At 37.8% G+C, this 14,519-nt stretch overlaps 1 protein-coding gene across 10 annotated transcripts in view; it reads left to right on the forward strand.

Moving 5' to 3' along the window:
• The window catches only part of LOC126925677 (rho GTPase-activating protein 100F), a 64,295-nt gene extending 49,776 nt beyond the window's left edge, over positions 1-14,519 (forward strand). For 2 of the 10 annotated variants that reach the window (XM_050741473.1, XM_050741468.1), the window contains 18 exons: positions 495-698; positions 1,161-1,319; positions 1,701-1,930; positions 2,401-2,659; positions 3,278-3,289; positions 3,879-4,131; positions 4,212-4,475; positions 4,564-4,722; positions 4,802-4,965; positions 5,051-5,399; positions 5,464-5,682; positions 6,014-6,402; positions 6,465-6,597; positions 6,683-6,802; positions 6,895-7,055; positions 7,126-7,318; positions 7,670-7,923; positions 10,814-14,519. In XM_050741473.1, coding sequence (XP_050597430.1) covers positions 495-698; positions 1,161-1,319; positions 1,701-1,930; positions 2,401-2,659; positions 3,278-3,289; positions 3,879-4,131; positions 4,212-4,475; positions 4,564-4,722; positions 4,802-4,965; positions 5,051-5,399; positions 5,464-5,682; positions 6,014-6,402; positions 6,465-6,597; positions 6,683-6,802; positions 6,895-7,055; positions 7,126-7,318; positions 7,670-7,923; positions 10,814-11,071 — 3,780 coding nt within the window. In that variant the 3' untranslated portion in view covers positions 11,072-14,519. Of the gene's footprint in view, positions 1-494; positions 699-1,160; positions 1,320-1,700; positions 1,931-2,400; positions 2,660-3,277; positions 3,290-3,878; positions 4,132-4,211; positions 4,476-4,563; positions 4,723-4,801; positions 4,966-5,050; positions 5,400-5,463; positions 5,683-6,013; positions 6,403-6,464; positions 6,598-6,682; positions 6,803-6,894; positions 7,056-7,125; positions 7,319-7,665; positions 7,924-10,813 lie in introns of all 10 variants that reach the window. The other 8 variants (XM_050741474.1, XM_050741471.1, XM_050741470.1 and 5 more) reach the window with 7 other exon arrangements.

Below are 14,519 nucleotides of genomic sequence, written 5' to 3' on the forward strand. Positions count from 1 at the left end.
CCTGCTGTTTTCCAGACCAAACATATCCTGATCCAAGGGGATGATTAGGTCTCCAAGGAGGCAATTGATAAACCCAATTACTTCAAAAATGAGAGTAGACAGAGGAAAGCAACAGTAACAGGGAATCAGATTAGAGGAAACTATCAGGCCAATTTACCTTTTTCATGAAGCTGTTCAGCAATAACTCTAACAACAATATATATAACAATCTATAGCCATTATAAAAAGGAACAGAGAGAATTTAAGAAATACTTAGTCTATAGATATGTTGAAATTACAATTTTATGAAAAATACATTAGTTGACGAATATTTTAAAAGAATAATTATTGGAATTGAGAAATATTTTCCTTGGAATATTAAAATTTATAATATTAATATGAAAAATTGTAGAAGTACAACATGAATTGGAGAATATTTTTTTAGAAATGCTTATTGGAACAGTTTCATGGAATATTTTTTATTGGAGTGCCTGTTCATGACATGCTGGTTGAAGTGGAAGGACCTGTCGTTGCAGGTGAGTGGAATCAGCACAGAGATCTTCAAACAGATCGAGACCGTCGAGAACGATCATGACGCCTCGACAGCAGCGGCCCTCGAAGCTGTCGAACGAAGGGGTGAGATGGTCGTCCGAGTCATCGAGCCACGACAGATGGGCAGACAGGCGTCCGAGGCGGCGAAGAAGTTCATTGCTATGCAGGTGCGACATCATACCAAATTCCCAATTGGATAAGAAATATTAAACCTATTTCTTCATCTATGAAGACGAAACCTCAATTTCTTAACTAATAACATGACAATGAAAAAAGCTTCAAAGTTGAAAAATATTCCATAAAGGCTATAATAATATAAAAGATCTTTGTAAAAAAGTTCAGGCTTAAAAAATGATCTTCTAAGAAGCCGGAAGAGAATTTTTATTTCATATATTCTTCTTATCGCCATTTCGTCATCTAAAAAAAGCACAATATCGACCTTCGTCCTACGTACCTCCTTCTGAACACAAAAAAAATCCAATATTAAGACAGTAATTTATTACTTCATAACTTAGTTGCCACCATATAATGAAGCAATAAATTTAACCAACAAATTTTCCCGTTTTTTCCCATAATGCTCTTGAAGTACTATTTATAAGAAATATTTTATTATTTCTATGGTGTTCTAGGATCCAAAGCACCCCATCCACTTTGTCGAGATAATCAAAAGGCCAGGCCAGACGCTGGGGTTGTACATACGGGAGGGCAATGGCGTCGACAGAAACGACGGTGTCTTTATCTCGAGGATAGCCCTGGAGACTGCAGTCTACAACAGCGGCTGCCTGAAGGTTAGAAAGCATCCTTTTCCTTGAATCCTTAATTGCAGTTCTAGTATAGCCAATTTGAGCTTGCCACTTACTGCAGTCATTCTTGTGGGAATGAAAATCATGAGACTCACTGATTTCTTCTCCAAAATATATATGAGCAGCTATATGAAAAGAAGATTCACAAGACAATGAATAGAATAAATTGATTTCGTAGACAGAAAAATTAATTTACTATTTGATAGCTTATATTTAACATAAATCTATGAATCCTTTTCTTTCAGCATGTTCCTCTTATTTTATATTCTATGTACAAAGAAAAGATTCTTATTTTTTAATCATAATTATTTCTAAATTTAGTAATATTTTATGTAAATAATTTATATAAAAATATGCTTTATTTAGGTTGGGGATGAAATCCTAGCAGTGAATCTGGTCGATGTGACGCACATGAGCCTGGACGATGTCGTGATCATTATGTCGATACCCAGGAGGCTCGTCCTGGCGACTAGGCATGGCCAGCACCAGCCAGTCTCACATAGTCGTCAGACCGAGCACAAAGCGCCTCCGGTTGTGGTGATCAAGCGGGAGCTAAATGAAGATGAGAGCGACCATGCAACGAGTAACCACGTCAGGTAATTATATCTCAAAAATATTTTATAGTATCAAATATACTTAGAATTCTACTGGTACTTACAAGTACATCTTCTGTGAAATTTCATATACATGTACATTTATGCTATACTAATTGTAAAAAATAAACAATTCTAGATAGGAACTAAATATGACTACCCAGAGAAGATGTTTTCTTAGTCCCAATATTAATCTCGCCATGTTCTTATAGTTTTTAAAGTAACAATAATATTTCTTTGATTTTCAAGATAATTACAAGTTTGTCATTTCTCAAATAATTAAATGTAAAGAAAGTTTACAATGGAGGACTTATTTAGATACTTATCAAACTTTTGCTATTCACATCCTGAAAACTTTAATTATTACCCATATTGCTTGGACTGATCTATTGTAAGTTCCATTAGAATCTAATTAAAACTCCACTTGTTGATTGTAATCATAAGTTGATACAGTTTTTGTATTTTGATTCCAGGGATGGCAATCGTAGGCGTGGCGACGGTCGTGAGATGCTACCTTCCCGGTCTAGATTAGGTCTGTCGGGTCTAGGCTCCAGTCAAGACCTAGGTTCGAGCAACGGTGATCTATACTACAACTCCAGACCGGAGGGACACTGGTCGTATCAACCACCACCACCTCCTGTTATCACACATCAGCCAAAACCCTCTACAACGCAACACTTCCAGCCTTATGAGCGTGGATACCCAAAAACTTTGGAGAGTTTAGCTGAAAAAGTAAGCCTGTGTAATGTTTTACTTGCTCTTCGGGACTTTGACGCAGGTCGAGGTTTTATTAAATGAAAAACATTCGATTACATAAAGTTCAAGCAAGAATTACGATTGAGAAAACAAGAGAAATTGATATTAATAAACTTTGCAAGGAAGATATAGGAAAGGGAGTTTAACCACCGTAAAAGTTACGATATTGGAGAAGAATGCAAGATCTTGATCTACAATTTGGCGTTTTGTTATTAAATCTCCACCTGCGTTTGGATATAGATCACATAGATGTTCTAGACGATGTGGATCGAGCACCCTTTCATATACCTGTCTGCACCAAGTTGACACTTGTTTGCCCTTCTCTGTCTTCAATTGCGATAGCGATTCGAATAAGAAAGTGGTGAATTCGTGGCAATGACTCGAGACACTCCTGATAGTGATCAGTAATGCTGTGCACCGTCTCGATTTCAAACCCTTCTAATAAAACAAAATATCACGAATTTCTTTTATTAAATTGCTTGAAAGATGAAATTGACTTAGAGAGTAGACGGTTCGCAGCTCGCTCGTGTTTCGACCACGTGTTTCACATGACTAATCGGTTCTATGAATGAATGCTACGTTGATATTAACCAGGATTTCACAAAGGTAAAGAAACCACTAACTCTTTCTTGATATCTAGACTTGTGTATGCAGCAATTCCCTGCACCGTGCATCACCTGGACAATGGATAAGTATTTATACTCTATATATCCATAATATTAGGAAGAAGAAGTAATGTAAAAGGTTTAATAATAGAAAATTAAACGAAAACAATAAATGCTTTTCAATGTCCAGGTGGAACAAAACAACTATCGCTACTTATAACGTAATTCCACTTTTTGTTGCCTTGTAAGCTTTGCTCTGTATGTTCGTTCTTTCTTTTTCTTTCTTTCTGAGTATTGTCTCTTCTCGTGGCGATCCGTGGTCGTCATAGTCCATCATAGTGATATGTGGATTTCTATGTAAAGTGTATTATAATCTATATAGAGAGATCTATCAATCATGATGGCAATATCTAATTATATTTTCCTTTAATCACAATCGACTTCCTAATCTATCCGTGTAGATAACGTAAATATCTTCTATTAAAAAATACAGATCAAGTGTGATACGAGTAATCGATTGTGATATGAAAGGAAAATAAAAGAAAATTGCAAAAGAAGGAACATAAATTAATTAATTCGATTGAATTTAGGTACACTCCTTCTACACGGGGCCAGTCATCCCCTCAAATGGTGGTCGTCGAATGTCCACGGGCGCAGGGATGCAATCAGTTGGTAGTAGATTGTCTAGTCAGACTCAGCCATCGCATTATGGTTATGGCCAACATTCTGGAAGTGGAAGAATTATGCCTAGAAGCGGTTCAGATCAACATTTACCTCGCGTTGATTACACTAGTATCACCACTCCAGCTCGACATACTCTTCTTAGATCCAGCTTGAAGTCAGGTCCGCCACTTTCCACTAAAATCATTTACACAACTGTTTTCCTAACTTTAGACTCATATTTTGTGACGTTTCTTTAACAGGAACATCTGCGTTGAGATACAACACCAGATATGGCACTCAGGGAGACAGTACATCGACTACTCAAAGACAAGGTCAATTTGGTACTCTAACCAGGAGGCACCGACCGTCGTTGGATTATGCTTCAGACACTGAAGCAACCTGTTCGAGTTCGCCCAAGTCGGCGTATTATTACTACAGGCACAATATGAACAATCCGCCTCAGAGTAGCGCTGTCTCGCATCTTGCCACCCTATCGAGATCACAAATTGGTCAGAGTTCCTCAGGTTAGTTATTTTTTCTGCATCTTAACAAAGTTAGTTCCTCATGTGTGATCGTGAACAGACTTTAAAATTGAAGTTATGCTTTCTCTAGGCTTGAGATCGAATTCGTTGCCTCGTAGTGGCAGAACGTTGCCCCAGCAACCAGGTCTCAGGTCTGGACTTAGCACAGTAGCATCTGGACTAATAGATCAGGAAGATAGTGACGGAGCACTATCAGCGCCCGAACTACCTTCCATTAGACGCGATAGAGGTTAGTTTAAAATTCAAGTAGCGAGTCGATTCTAGTATTTTGAACATAAAATTGAGAATTCTATTGATTGGAATGTCAGGAAGAATACCGTCATCACCCAGTGTGTTCACATCAGATGAGTACCGAGCATGGCTGAGTCGAACGCCGAGTACCAGTGCATTGTACGAGCAGATTAGAGCCACTACGACTAGACCACCACGTTACACTTACAGCGCAGAGAACATCCACGCAGCTGTAAATCAAGTAAATAACATACATTAAAAATTACATTTTTTGATAAACTTTATAGATCAGTTTCTAAATTTTGACTAATTTGTTTAAAATTCAGGGTGAATATGGAAGCTATGGGACGTACAGACCATTGTCCAGCACGCTGGATCGTTTGTCAACAAGATCAGCCTCTGCTCAGCAAGTGAATCTTGCCAACTTAAGAGCATCGACAGCGATCAGCTCGACGTGTCATCGTGGAACAGCGAACCCAAGACCGGCCTCGGTTGCATCTAGTGCTCGTACGTCCTTGACGAGTCAGAAACCGTCACTGAGCAGCTCCACCACCCAGAGGGCAACGTCGGTCAGAAGAATCAGGAACCTGCTGGACCTGGAGTCCACCCGAAGCATACCTACCCCCACACCTACCAGAACTCAGGATCAAAGACTGCTAGATATTAATCCTGCAGGTGAGTATTAAAATCAATGTTGATCGTAAAAAGTTTAATTAAGGTTATAATGTCTTTTGTACAGAGTTCCTTAAGTATAAGATAGAAAAACCTCCGACTGTGGGAACTCCGAGCTCGACTAGCTCTCTTTTGAGCTCGCTCGGGGAAACCAGCAGCGGTGACCTGGCGGGTGGTGTTAGTGGACTACTTTGGGTGCATCTTCTGGCAGGTCGTGGCCTCCGTTCAACAACATCCTCCTCAGCGGCCACTACTCCTTCCACACCATCAGGTCAGCCTAATTTAGGTACGTTCGGGAGTCTGCACATCCCCTAGACTATTTCTCCACTGCACAATCACTATTTGCATTAACATAATATCTAACAAAATTAAATTATTTTTATTTTATTCTATTTTCTTTATTTAAGATTCAATTATTTTTAATTTAAGTCTGTAGTGATTCCTACTACCTGACACTCTCGAATGTTAGAAAGTGTTCGATAGTACTATATACTGTCTTTAAGTCTCGAGCTATTCCTTTTACAGAAACCTTTAAGGATCAAAGCTTGAGGGTTAAAGTTACCATATATAAATTTGAAAAATGGCGAAATATCTTTATTGTTTGGATAACATAATAGCTAGTTGCGGCTTGAGAGACCTTTACTGCGTGCTGGAGTGCGATAGGGTGCACAAGGCAAGGACAGTGATGCGAACTGGCGATTTAATGTTCGACTGGGACGAAACCTTCGAGCTGGATCTCGTTGGCAACCGGCAGTTAGACTTGCTGGTCTATTCCTGGGATCCACAGTACAGGCACAAGCTTTGTTACAAAGGATCTGTGCACCTGGCGACCCTTTTGAAAGAATCACCAGTTCACCAGCTAGCTGTCAAAGTCGAACCACGTGGCACAATTTATCTAAGACTGAGATATACGGATGCTCAGCAGACATTCCGAAGGAGAGGACTCCCAGTCATATCTCTGGCTACCAGAGTGGCGCCACTTTTTGGAGTTGACCTTGACACAGTGGTAAGTTCAATATTTTGAAGTTACGATATATAAATTTGAAAAATGATGATGATTTGGATTAGGTGAGTCGAGAGAGCAAGACTGGTGGAGTTCCTGGAGGTGTTTCTACCGCCCTAGCCATGGGTGTTCCAAATGTGCCCATAATTGTATGGCGTTGTGTCGAAGAAGTTGAAAGAAGAGGTCTTGACATCATTGGTGAGATATGGTTTTACCATTTATAAAGTTCAATTTCTATACTGCTGAGTTTGGACAGTTTGTCAATGAAAACTTGGGGAATTAGGTCTATACAGGCTCTGTGGATCAGCTACGAAAAAAAGGATACTTAGGGAGGCTTTTGAAAGGAATGCTCGTTCAGTGAACCTGTCGCCTGACAATGTACCAGATATCAACGTGATTACTGGTAAGTTTCCCTTAATAATTATTTCTAATATTAATAATAATAATATAGGAGATACACTTTAATTGTAATGATGATTTATAATTATTGTTTAGGTGTACTGAAGGACTACTTGCGAGAACTTCCAGAACCACTCTTCACAAGGTGCCTCTATCAGATGATGGTCGATGCATTGGCCGTCTGTTTACCGGATGATCCACAAGGCAACGCAAAACTCATGTTTAGTATACTTGACTGTTTACCAAAGGTGAACAGAGTAAGTATCTAATCTCAAACTTTCCATTCATATACCTAGAGAAAATAATAATTAATTGTTCCTTCAACAGTGTACGTTAATCTACTTGCTGGACCATCTGGCAATGGTAGTATCACAGTGTAATAAGATGTCGCCAGCAAGTTTGGCAGTCTGTTTCGGCCCAGTTTTAATGCTACATTCTGAAGAGAATGGACCGCCTTTGGATTTCCAACAACCAATAGCAGTTCTCAAGTATCTTCTTGAAATTTGGCCTGTTAAGTCAGGTAATGTCGTCATTCCTAACAATTGACTTTCGTAACCCCAATTCGCTATTAATATATGATTCAAAGTAGCTTGTAATATTAGAATTAGACTGCAGATGTTTATATATTTATGAGAAATTTAAAATACGAAATCTCAAAAATATAACTGAAAAACTATAAAGCTACTACAAATATAAAAATAATGTTCATTATGTTCATTATAGCCATCTGCAGTCTATATAATATCTGCAGCTTATTAGGCATTTCCAAAGCTTTATCATCGAATTCACGTACGAAAATTAGAGCCGTAGTTTAATTTAACTGAACCGAAAAAATAAGAGCCGAATAATCAGTCGCTCATTTCACAGACAGTTCGGAAGATTTCTTCAGTCGCTTCGGCGCTTCCTCGAGTTACGCCAACAGTCGAGCACAACAGCAGTCAACAGCAACTGCAGCACCAGCAGCAGGCTCAGCAACAGGTGCAACAACAACTGCAGGGAACATTGGGACGCACAGGGCTGCCCTGGCAGCCTCAACACTCACTTCATCAACAGCCCCCAACTACGGCAGCACCCGCAGCCCTCGCGCCCTCCACTCGTCCTCCACCACCGGTCAAGCCTCGCCAGGTCAGTGTTCTATTTAGAGCTCTCGATTTATCTCAACAATGTTCATTGCAATCTTTTGCCTCTCTTACCGTCGCTTCCTCTGTCTGTGCACTTGCTCCACTGCTATCGATGTCTAAATATCTCAGAAAGCACCTTAAAAGTACAGACCCTCTTGGTCCACTTCTTAAGTAACAGTTTGAAATTTTTGTGTCGCATAAATTAATGCATTGTTATAATAAACTGTAATAAATTGCATTATCTGGAGAATGTTACAATTAAGTTATTCTCCAGATAAGTGATCAGCTATGGATCACTTATGGAAGTGATTCTTTAATATGATAGTTGAAAAAGGGAACAATCTTCTAAATTAAAGTTATAAGTCTTATAAAAGTAAGTGATGAATCCACGAAGTGTTGTGAAACACCAAGAGCCTAAGTAATGTTATGACAATTGGAATTTTTAAAATATTCAGGGGGTGAGAGAAACTTATATTTAATTCCAAGATCAAATAAAATGAGAATTTTGTTTAAATGGGATTGATTGACAGTATCTTAAATTTTTTAATTACTTTCGTGTAAAAGATAAGAAATATGTCTTATCATCTGCTTCACCTTATATTCTTCAAATGTGATCACTTTAGATGAAGACTACTGTAAGTACTGTAATGTGTTTATTTTCGTTTAATTTGTAATTAACAAAGTAAAAGTACAGAGGATGGACGGAAGAAGGTTAAAGAAATAATAAATCAGAGCTTTCCTGGTCCAAGATTCTTCGCCATTTCCTTATATACATATTAATTAAAAATATCGTGACCACGTAAAGTGGAAGAAAGACCAGGAAAGTTGAACGAAACGCTTCAAGGAAAAAGAAAAGAAAAGAATTGAACAAGAGTCTCGTCTCGCTCTCTGCTTTTCTATCCGTGTCCCACATATGTGCATTATCTGAAGCGTGTTGTGAACAGCATGGTAGGCAAAGTAAAGACTCTGTTCTCTCCCTTTATTTTCGCTTCGCAGAAACAAGCCCTGTCGCGCTTTTATGATCACGAATCATGTATTCGCTACTCAATGAAACAAGTTCGTTCCATTCATTTATTCACATATTTTCATTCATATACGTTCTTTCATTCATTTACATCGTGTCGGTTTCAGGTTAACTCTCGAGGATCGTCGGCCATTGCAAATTGTTCGCCCTGAAGGCTATGTTTTCTTAGCATGATCAAAACGAAGGTGTATAGACGAAAAAATATAAAGAAAAGAGGTTATAATGGGTGGCAAACAGTTTGCAAAACAATCACGTCGCGATGCGTCCGTGTAAATATGATACCACAATTACCAAAAACGCCTCCGTGCATGTCTCGATGTCACTTCTGTACATTTACTTGGGTGTTCTACTGGTCGAGCGGGTCGGTTATGATTTTTCCGTTTCTCTTTGCGCCAGTCTCTCGACGTCTTTCCATTATAGTGACGATTTACGTTGTCTTCTTTATCTTTTTTCGTTTGGGCACGTATTCTTCAGAGCAAACGCAAATTGCCGGCTCTACCAAACCGCTGACAGCACAGAGACGCCGCTTCTTGCACAGGTATTATCGTTATTATCGTTTTCATTCGCGTTTTTTACATCAGCCTTTAGTTATCGTTCTATCACATGCATGGCCAGATTATCAAAAAAAAAAAAATATATATATATATATATTAAAGAACCAAGTAATCTGTCATCCATTAGCTTTCATCAGTTTCACAGAGTCGTTTCAAACAACAGCTATGACTACAGTGTGTATATCAAAGACTCTGATGTACATGAAAATATATAAATACTTTTAGTTGATTGCAAACATCAGGAATATATCTAATGTCTGAAAACTCATGGCAAATCAAAAGCTATTTGATATGAATATTTATAAAAGATAGAATTGTTCTCCCTTAAAAACTATTACATTCAAAATGTTTATACAGTTTATGAAGTGACTATTCTTGATCAAGATCTTAATGTAAAGAACACTTTGACAGTGCGTCTGTTTTTGATCAATGTAAAAATGTTCATTCACAAAGTGTCTAGTACTCTTTCAACATAGTACCATCTCTCATGATGTATATTTATGCTTAATTAAGAGACAAAGTGGAGAAATAGTATAGGAAAAATGATCCCTCTTGGGAATCATTTTAATTAAGCAACCACTCAATCTCTGACAACTATTTAGCAAGTGATAGTTTGAGGGATCATTAGTGCTCCAAGCATGCATCAATTGCACCTTGAGTGTTGCTTCTTGAATCTGGTTTGACATTACATTGTAAATCATAAACTTGATTAAATTCAATACCTCTTTTCTAATTTAAAATATTTCAAACTAGAATCAGGAACAAAATATCCTTTCAATTCCCAAAAATTCTTATCCAATGGACATCCTTTCAATTGTGAAGTATACATCAGATACATAGAATATAGTAACCAAGATGAGGCATCTAGGTTTCAATACTTTCAATTTTTTTATACATATTACACACACAACTCAAATCATAGATGTCTCATTCTACATAGGTGAACACATTTATTTCCATACATCCCAGGACCATATCTCACTCATCAAAAACAAGTCACTAGAAGTCACCTCTATTATGAGAGTGACTTATGCTTTAACAATCCTTCAGCAGAACCTTCACAATAGAAATACAGAATTCATTTTGCACACAGCCACACCACAAATTCTTTAACCCTTTGTGCAACAATTTGAACAAACACATGTCTATTCAATTCAAAATTCAAACCTAGAAAATCAGACCTGAAACCTCAGAAAGTCACCATATATAGAGTGCGAAGGGTTAATATTTATCAAACACAAGCACGCAAAAGGAGTCCAAGGATTGCGTGATTAATGGAAAACGACGCTGGTGATACGGCGTCTTTGTTCATATAGGTGATAGTCTCGTCTCCCGGTTCACCTAGCAGTGAGGAGTCGGAAGCCTCGCCGGAACCGATTAACAAAAGCCTCCTGGGCGGCCTGGGACTTGAAAAGAACAACGAAGGGGCTACAGCGAACTCGACTGGTCCTGGAACAGAACAGATTACGCCGACCAGCAGTGTCGACACCGAGGAAGGAAATACACCACATCCTGAAGAGGGTGAGAAGGGCGTCGAGGGTGATGCAGAGGCCAGCGATGACGATCGACATTAGCACGTACCCAATACGCATTAGAGTCTCGTGAAATATGAGGATTTAATCGGGGATGTGCGCCCTGGATAGCTTCGACGTCTTCGTTTTACCGATAGTTTGGAGAATCTTGCGTTTCTTTTTTTTTTTTTTTTTTTTTTAAGAAGATGAGATTACTAAGGAACAGTGTTGGGCATGGAATAATGAATACATTGGAAAATTAAAATTTGTTCAACTAGGAAATCACCTGGATTATCTAGTTGTCAGTTGTTAATTGTTGAAATAGACTGTAAACAGGCTCAAAGTCTGCCTACAGTTTCTCTAAATTTATTTATTATTTGAAGAAAGTTTGGCTAGCTTTGAATCTTGCCCAATACTGATGCATGCGTATTAAGAGACTGACAATGAAACTTGTAATAGAAATATAATGGATTTTGAAGTCTGTTGGAACAAGATTGAAAGGGTTTTGTTGCTCACAAGTGTGTTTGTTTGAAATTGTTTAAAAAAAAGAGAGAGAGGTTATATTCTTAAAATACAGCTTATCATTCAGAATTGTATGAAATGATAAACAAACATGTTAAGAGTTTCTGTTTCATTTTAATCAAAGATTCTCATGATGTGTTGATGAAAGCTGAAAAAAAAGAAGATATACTTTCTACTTCTGATTTCTCAAAGATATTTAACGCGTTGACTGCTTTGATTTAAGAATCTAACTACAACACTTGTATCGTGAAACGATTTTTCAATCTTTAATAGGTACCACAGCTGCTCGTAGAGCAGCAAAGAAGCGAAAACCAAAGACTTGAGTCTTAATCGATGCTGTATTACCTAGTGAAATAATTTCTCCTTGAATGTTATTATTGTTGGCTGTGTTAGGAAGATGGTTCTCTTCGTTGTGTAACGTTGTGTTTTGAAATATTTATAGATGTTTTCTGCGGCAGTCAGCGCGTCAAATCGCACATATATCCCTCTGAGAATATTATGTTCGAAGAACATATAATTTATACAATGAACGAGGCTGAATATTTGTCGCCAGACGCACAATATAAGCGATCATTGTTTCCGAGACGAAATGACGCGCATAATGGGACCACTGCGAATATTCGTTAAAGAAAATATCTTCGCGAAAAAACGAGATTCAGCGCTGAAATTGACGATCTGACGACTGACTGAAAGCCTTCTGCAAGTTTTATAATACGACTAAACAAAACCTAAACCAAAGAAAAAGAACTAATCGAAAGTTATGCTAATATTTAGAAGAAGATTTTACTCTTTAGCTGCGATATATATTATGATTTCACAATGACCAAAGACTGTAACAGGTTCCTAGTTTGAAACTTCTTGCACAAAATTTGACTCCTAGATAATTTTGGTCTCGTTCAACCAATAAAATAAGTCGCCATATGCAAGAGGAAATAATTCTCTCTTCCGCAGCTGAAGAGTCAATATTGTAAAGTTTTTGAACTTTTCTTCGAGCACAAATGCCAGAAAAATTATCAACAGTTGAACTTTTTTTCTATTCTATCTTGAGATCAGTCAAAGCTTCTTTCAAAAACCCAACGGTTGATCAAGCAAAAATGGAGCCAGTAGACAAGAAACTAATAGAGGAAAGGAGGCAACGAGTGAATAGTTGTACGACAGTGAACATCTCTAAACATCCCCTGCGTCCTAAATTATGCACAAATCTATTTTACCGACTGAGAAGATAATGTCCAATGCATTGGAACAGCAAAGAAAGGGGTACGAATGGAATACAAAAAGGAAATCTCGCGATTCACCGCGCACATCCTCAACTGAAGGAGAGACTCCACCGTTTCTCCAGTCGATTTTTCAATAAAATTCATGGTGTTTCCCGGCCGGTCGAGACTGAGATCTCACGCGAAAAAGTTCCAGAAGAGTTTCTTCACCGGCGAAGCTAGCTGCAGAAGAAGAAAGGCGACAAGAACTGATCACGCTGACTGGCGATGGAAGAAGAAAAGAAAGAGCGATATACAGGGAGGACAGGAGATGAAACAGAAATAAATAACCAAAGAGAAAACATACACACACAAAAGGAAAAGTTGAATAAGAGACATACACACACGTAGAGACATATAAGGAAATATGAAGATGATGAATCACACAGACACAACGGTCGATTTATATACAATATACTATATATATACATATTATATATACACACATAGGCTAGTCACGATATACATGTGCTTTTGATAAAAAAACTATTACTTAGAGGTTAGCTAGCCCTCGTATACAAAACACAAAGGAACTGCTGATGTACACGACAGCTGCGTCGCACATATACATGCATATATGTAAAAGGAGAAAAAAAAATAATTGAAAAAAAAATAATTGAAAAAAGGATGAGAGACAGGATGCAAAGTATAGGTGCACGCAGACGATAAAGTTATACATAATATATATAATGTTCAGCGCGACAGGAGTCGAGGAACCGACTCCATGACTTCTTGTACATGTTGACAATAGCAAACCGACGAACGGAGAAGAAAGATAAAGGAGAGATTGGATCAGAATAAAAGCGGAGAGCCAGTGGTAGAGGAATAGAAACTCACCGAGAAACGATAATAATTAAACGGTTAATTGTAAACTTCTAAACGATTAAAAAAACATAGCCAGTATTATAATTGTGTACGTGAAGAAGTAAGCATTTGAAGAGGACGAGCCGGGAGAGAGACCACCCTTCGGTCAGGGTATTCCCCGGGGTTCGTTTGTTCTACGATCTCGTCAACGGGGACACGAGTCGTTATTTGACTATTGTTACTGTCATTATGGTTAGTTAGTATAATATTGTTACGTACAGACAGTAGATTTAAATAGACTTCATGGTAATTAATGACTAGTCCCATTTAAAGCTTATTATTCTTTTGATCTGGCTCTTAATATGGAAAACAAGTTCTTAATCTACCTTGAGATTTCACTTATTTTATCCTCACCTGGAACGAGTAAGAAGTGCATTACTAAAGCTGTTATATGTCAATGAAGTATTCTGAGCCCTCAAATTAATGAACCCAATGTTCACTTTAGTATGGTTATTGCGACAAATTCCAATTAGTTAAATGGCATCATAACTATTATATGTCTTCCATCGCATCCCAAAACACTCCCAATTCCTGTATTCTGCACTACAAACTCAGCACACAATCTATCCCAATAAGCACCATAGCTATAATTTTTATTATTAAATAGAACTGCAAACTTCTAATCTTTATTTTCATTTATTCTCGCGCAAACTATGCATCTATATTTCTGTATTTATAACTTTGTTCATTAGAATCCTGTTGCACTTCCTTACTGAACTAGTTATAGTACCCGTGGCGCTAGTATCGCTACTGGCAATGCTCAGCGCCATACAGTTATTTGACGATATCTTCTCAAACAGGACTAAATTCACAAAAATCTACCGTATGTTCGTAACAATATGTATAAATAAACGTTTATATGTATATATGTA

This window comes from Bombus affinis, chromosome 16, assembly GCF_024516045.1.
Source record: "Bombus affinis isolate iyBomAffi1 chromosome 16, iyBomAffi1.2, whole genome shotgun sequence".
Taxonomy (NCBI): Eukaryota; Metazoa; Arthropoda; class Insecta; order Hymenoptera; family Apidae; genus Bombus; species Bombus affinis.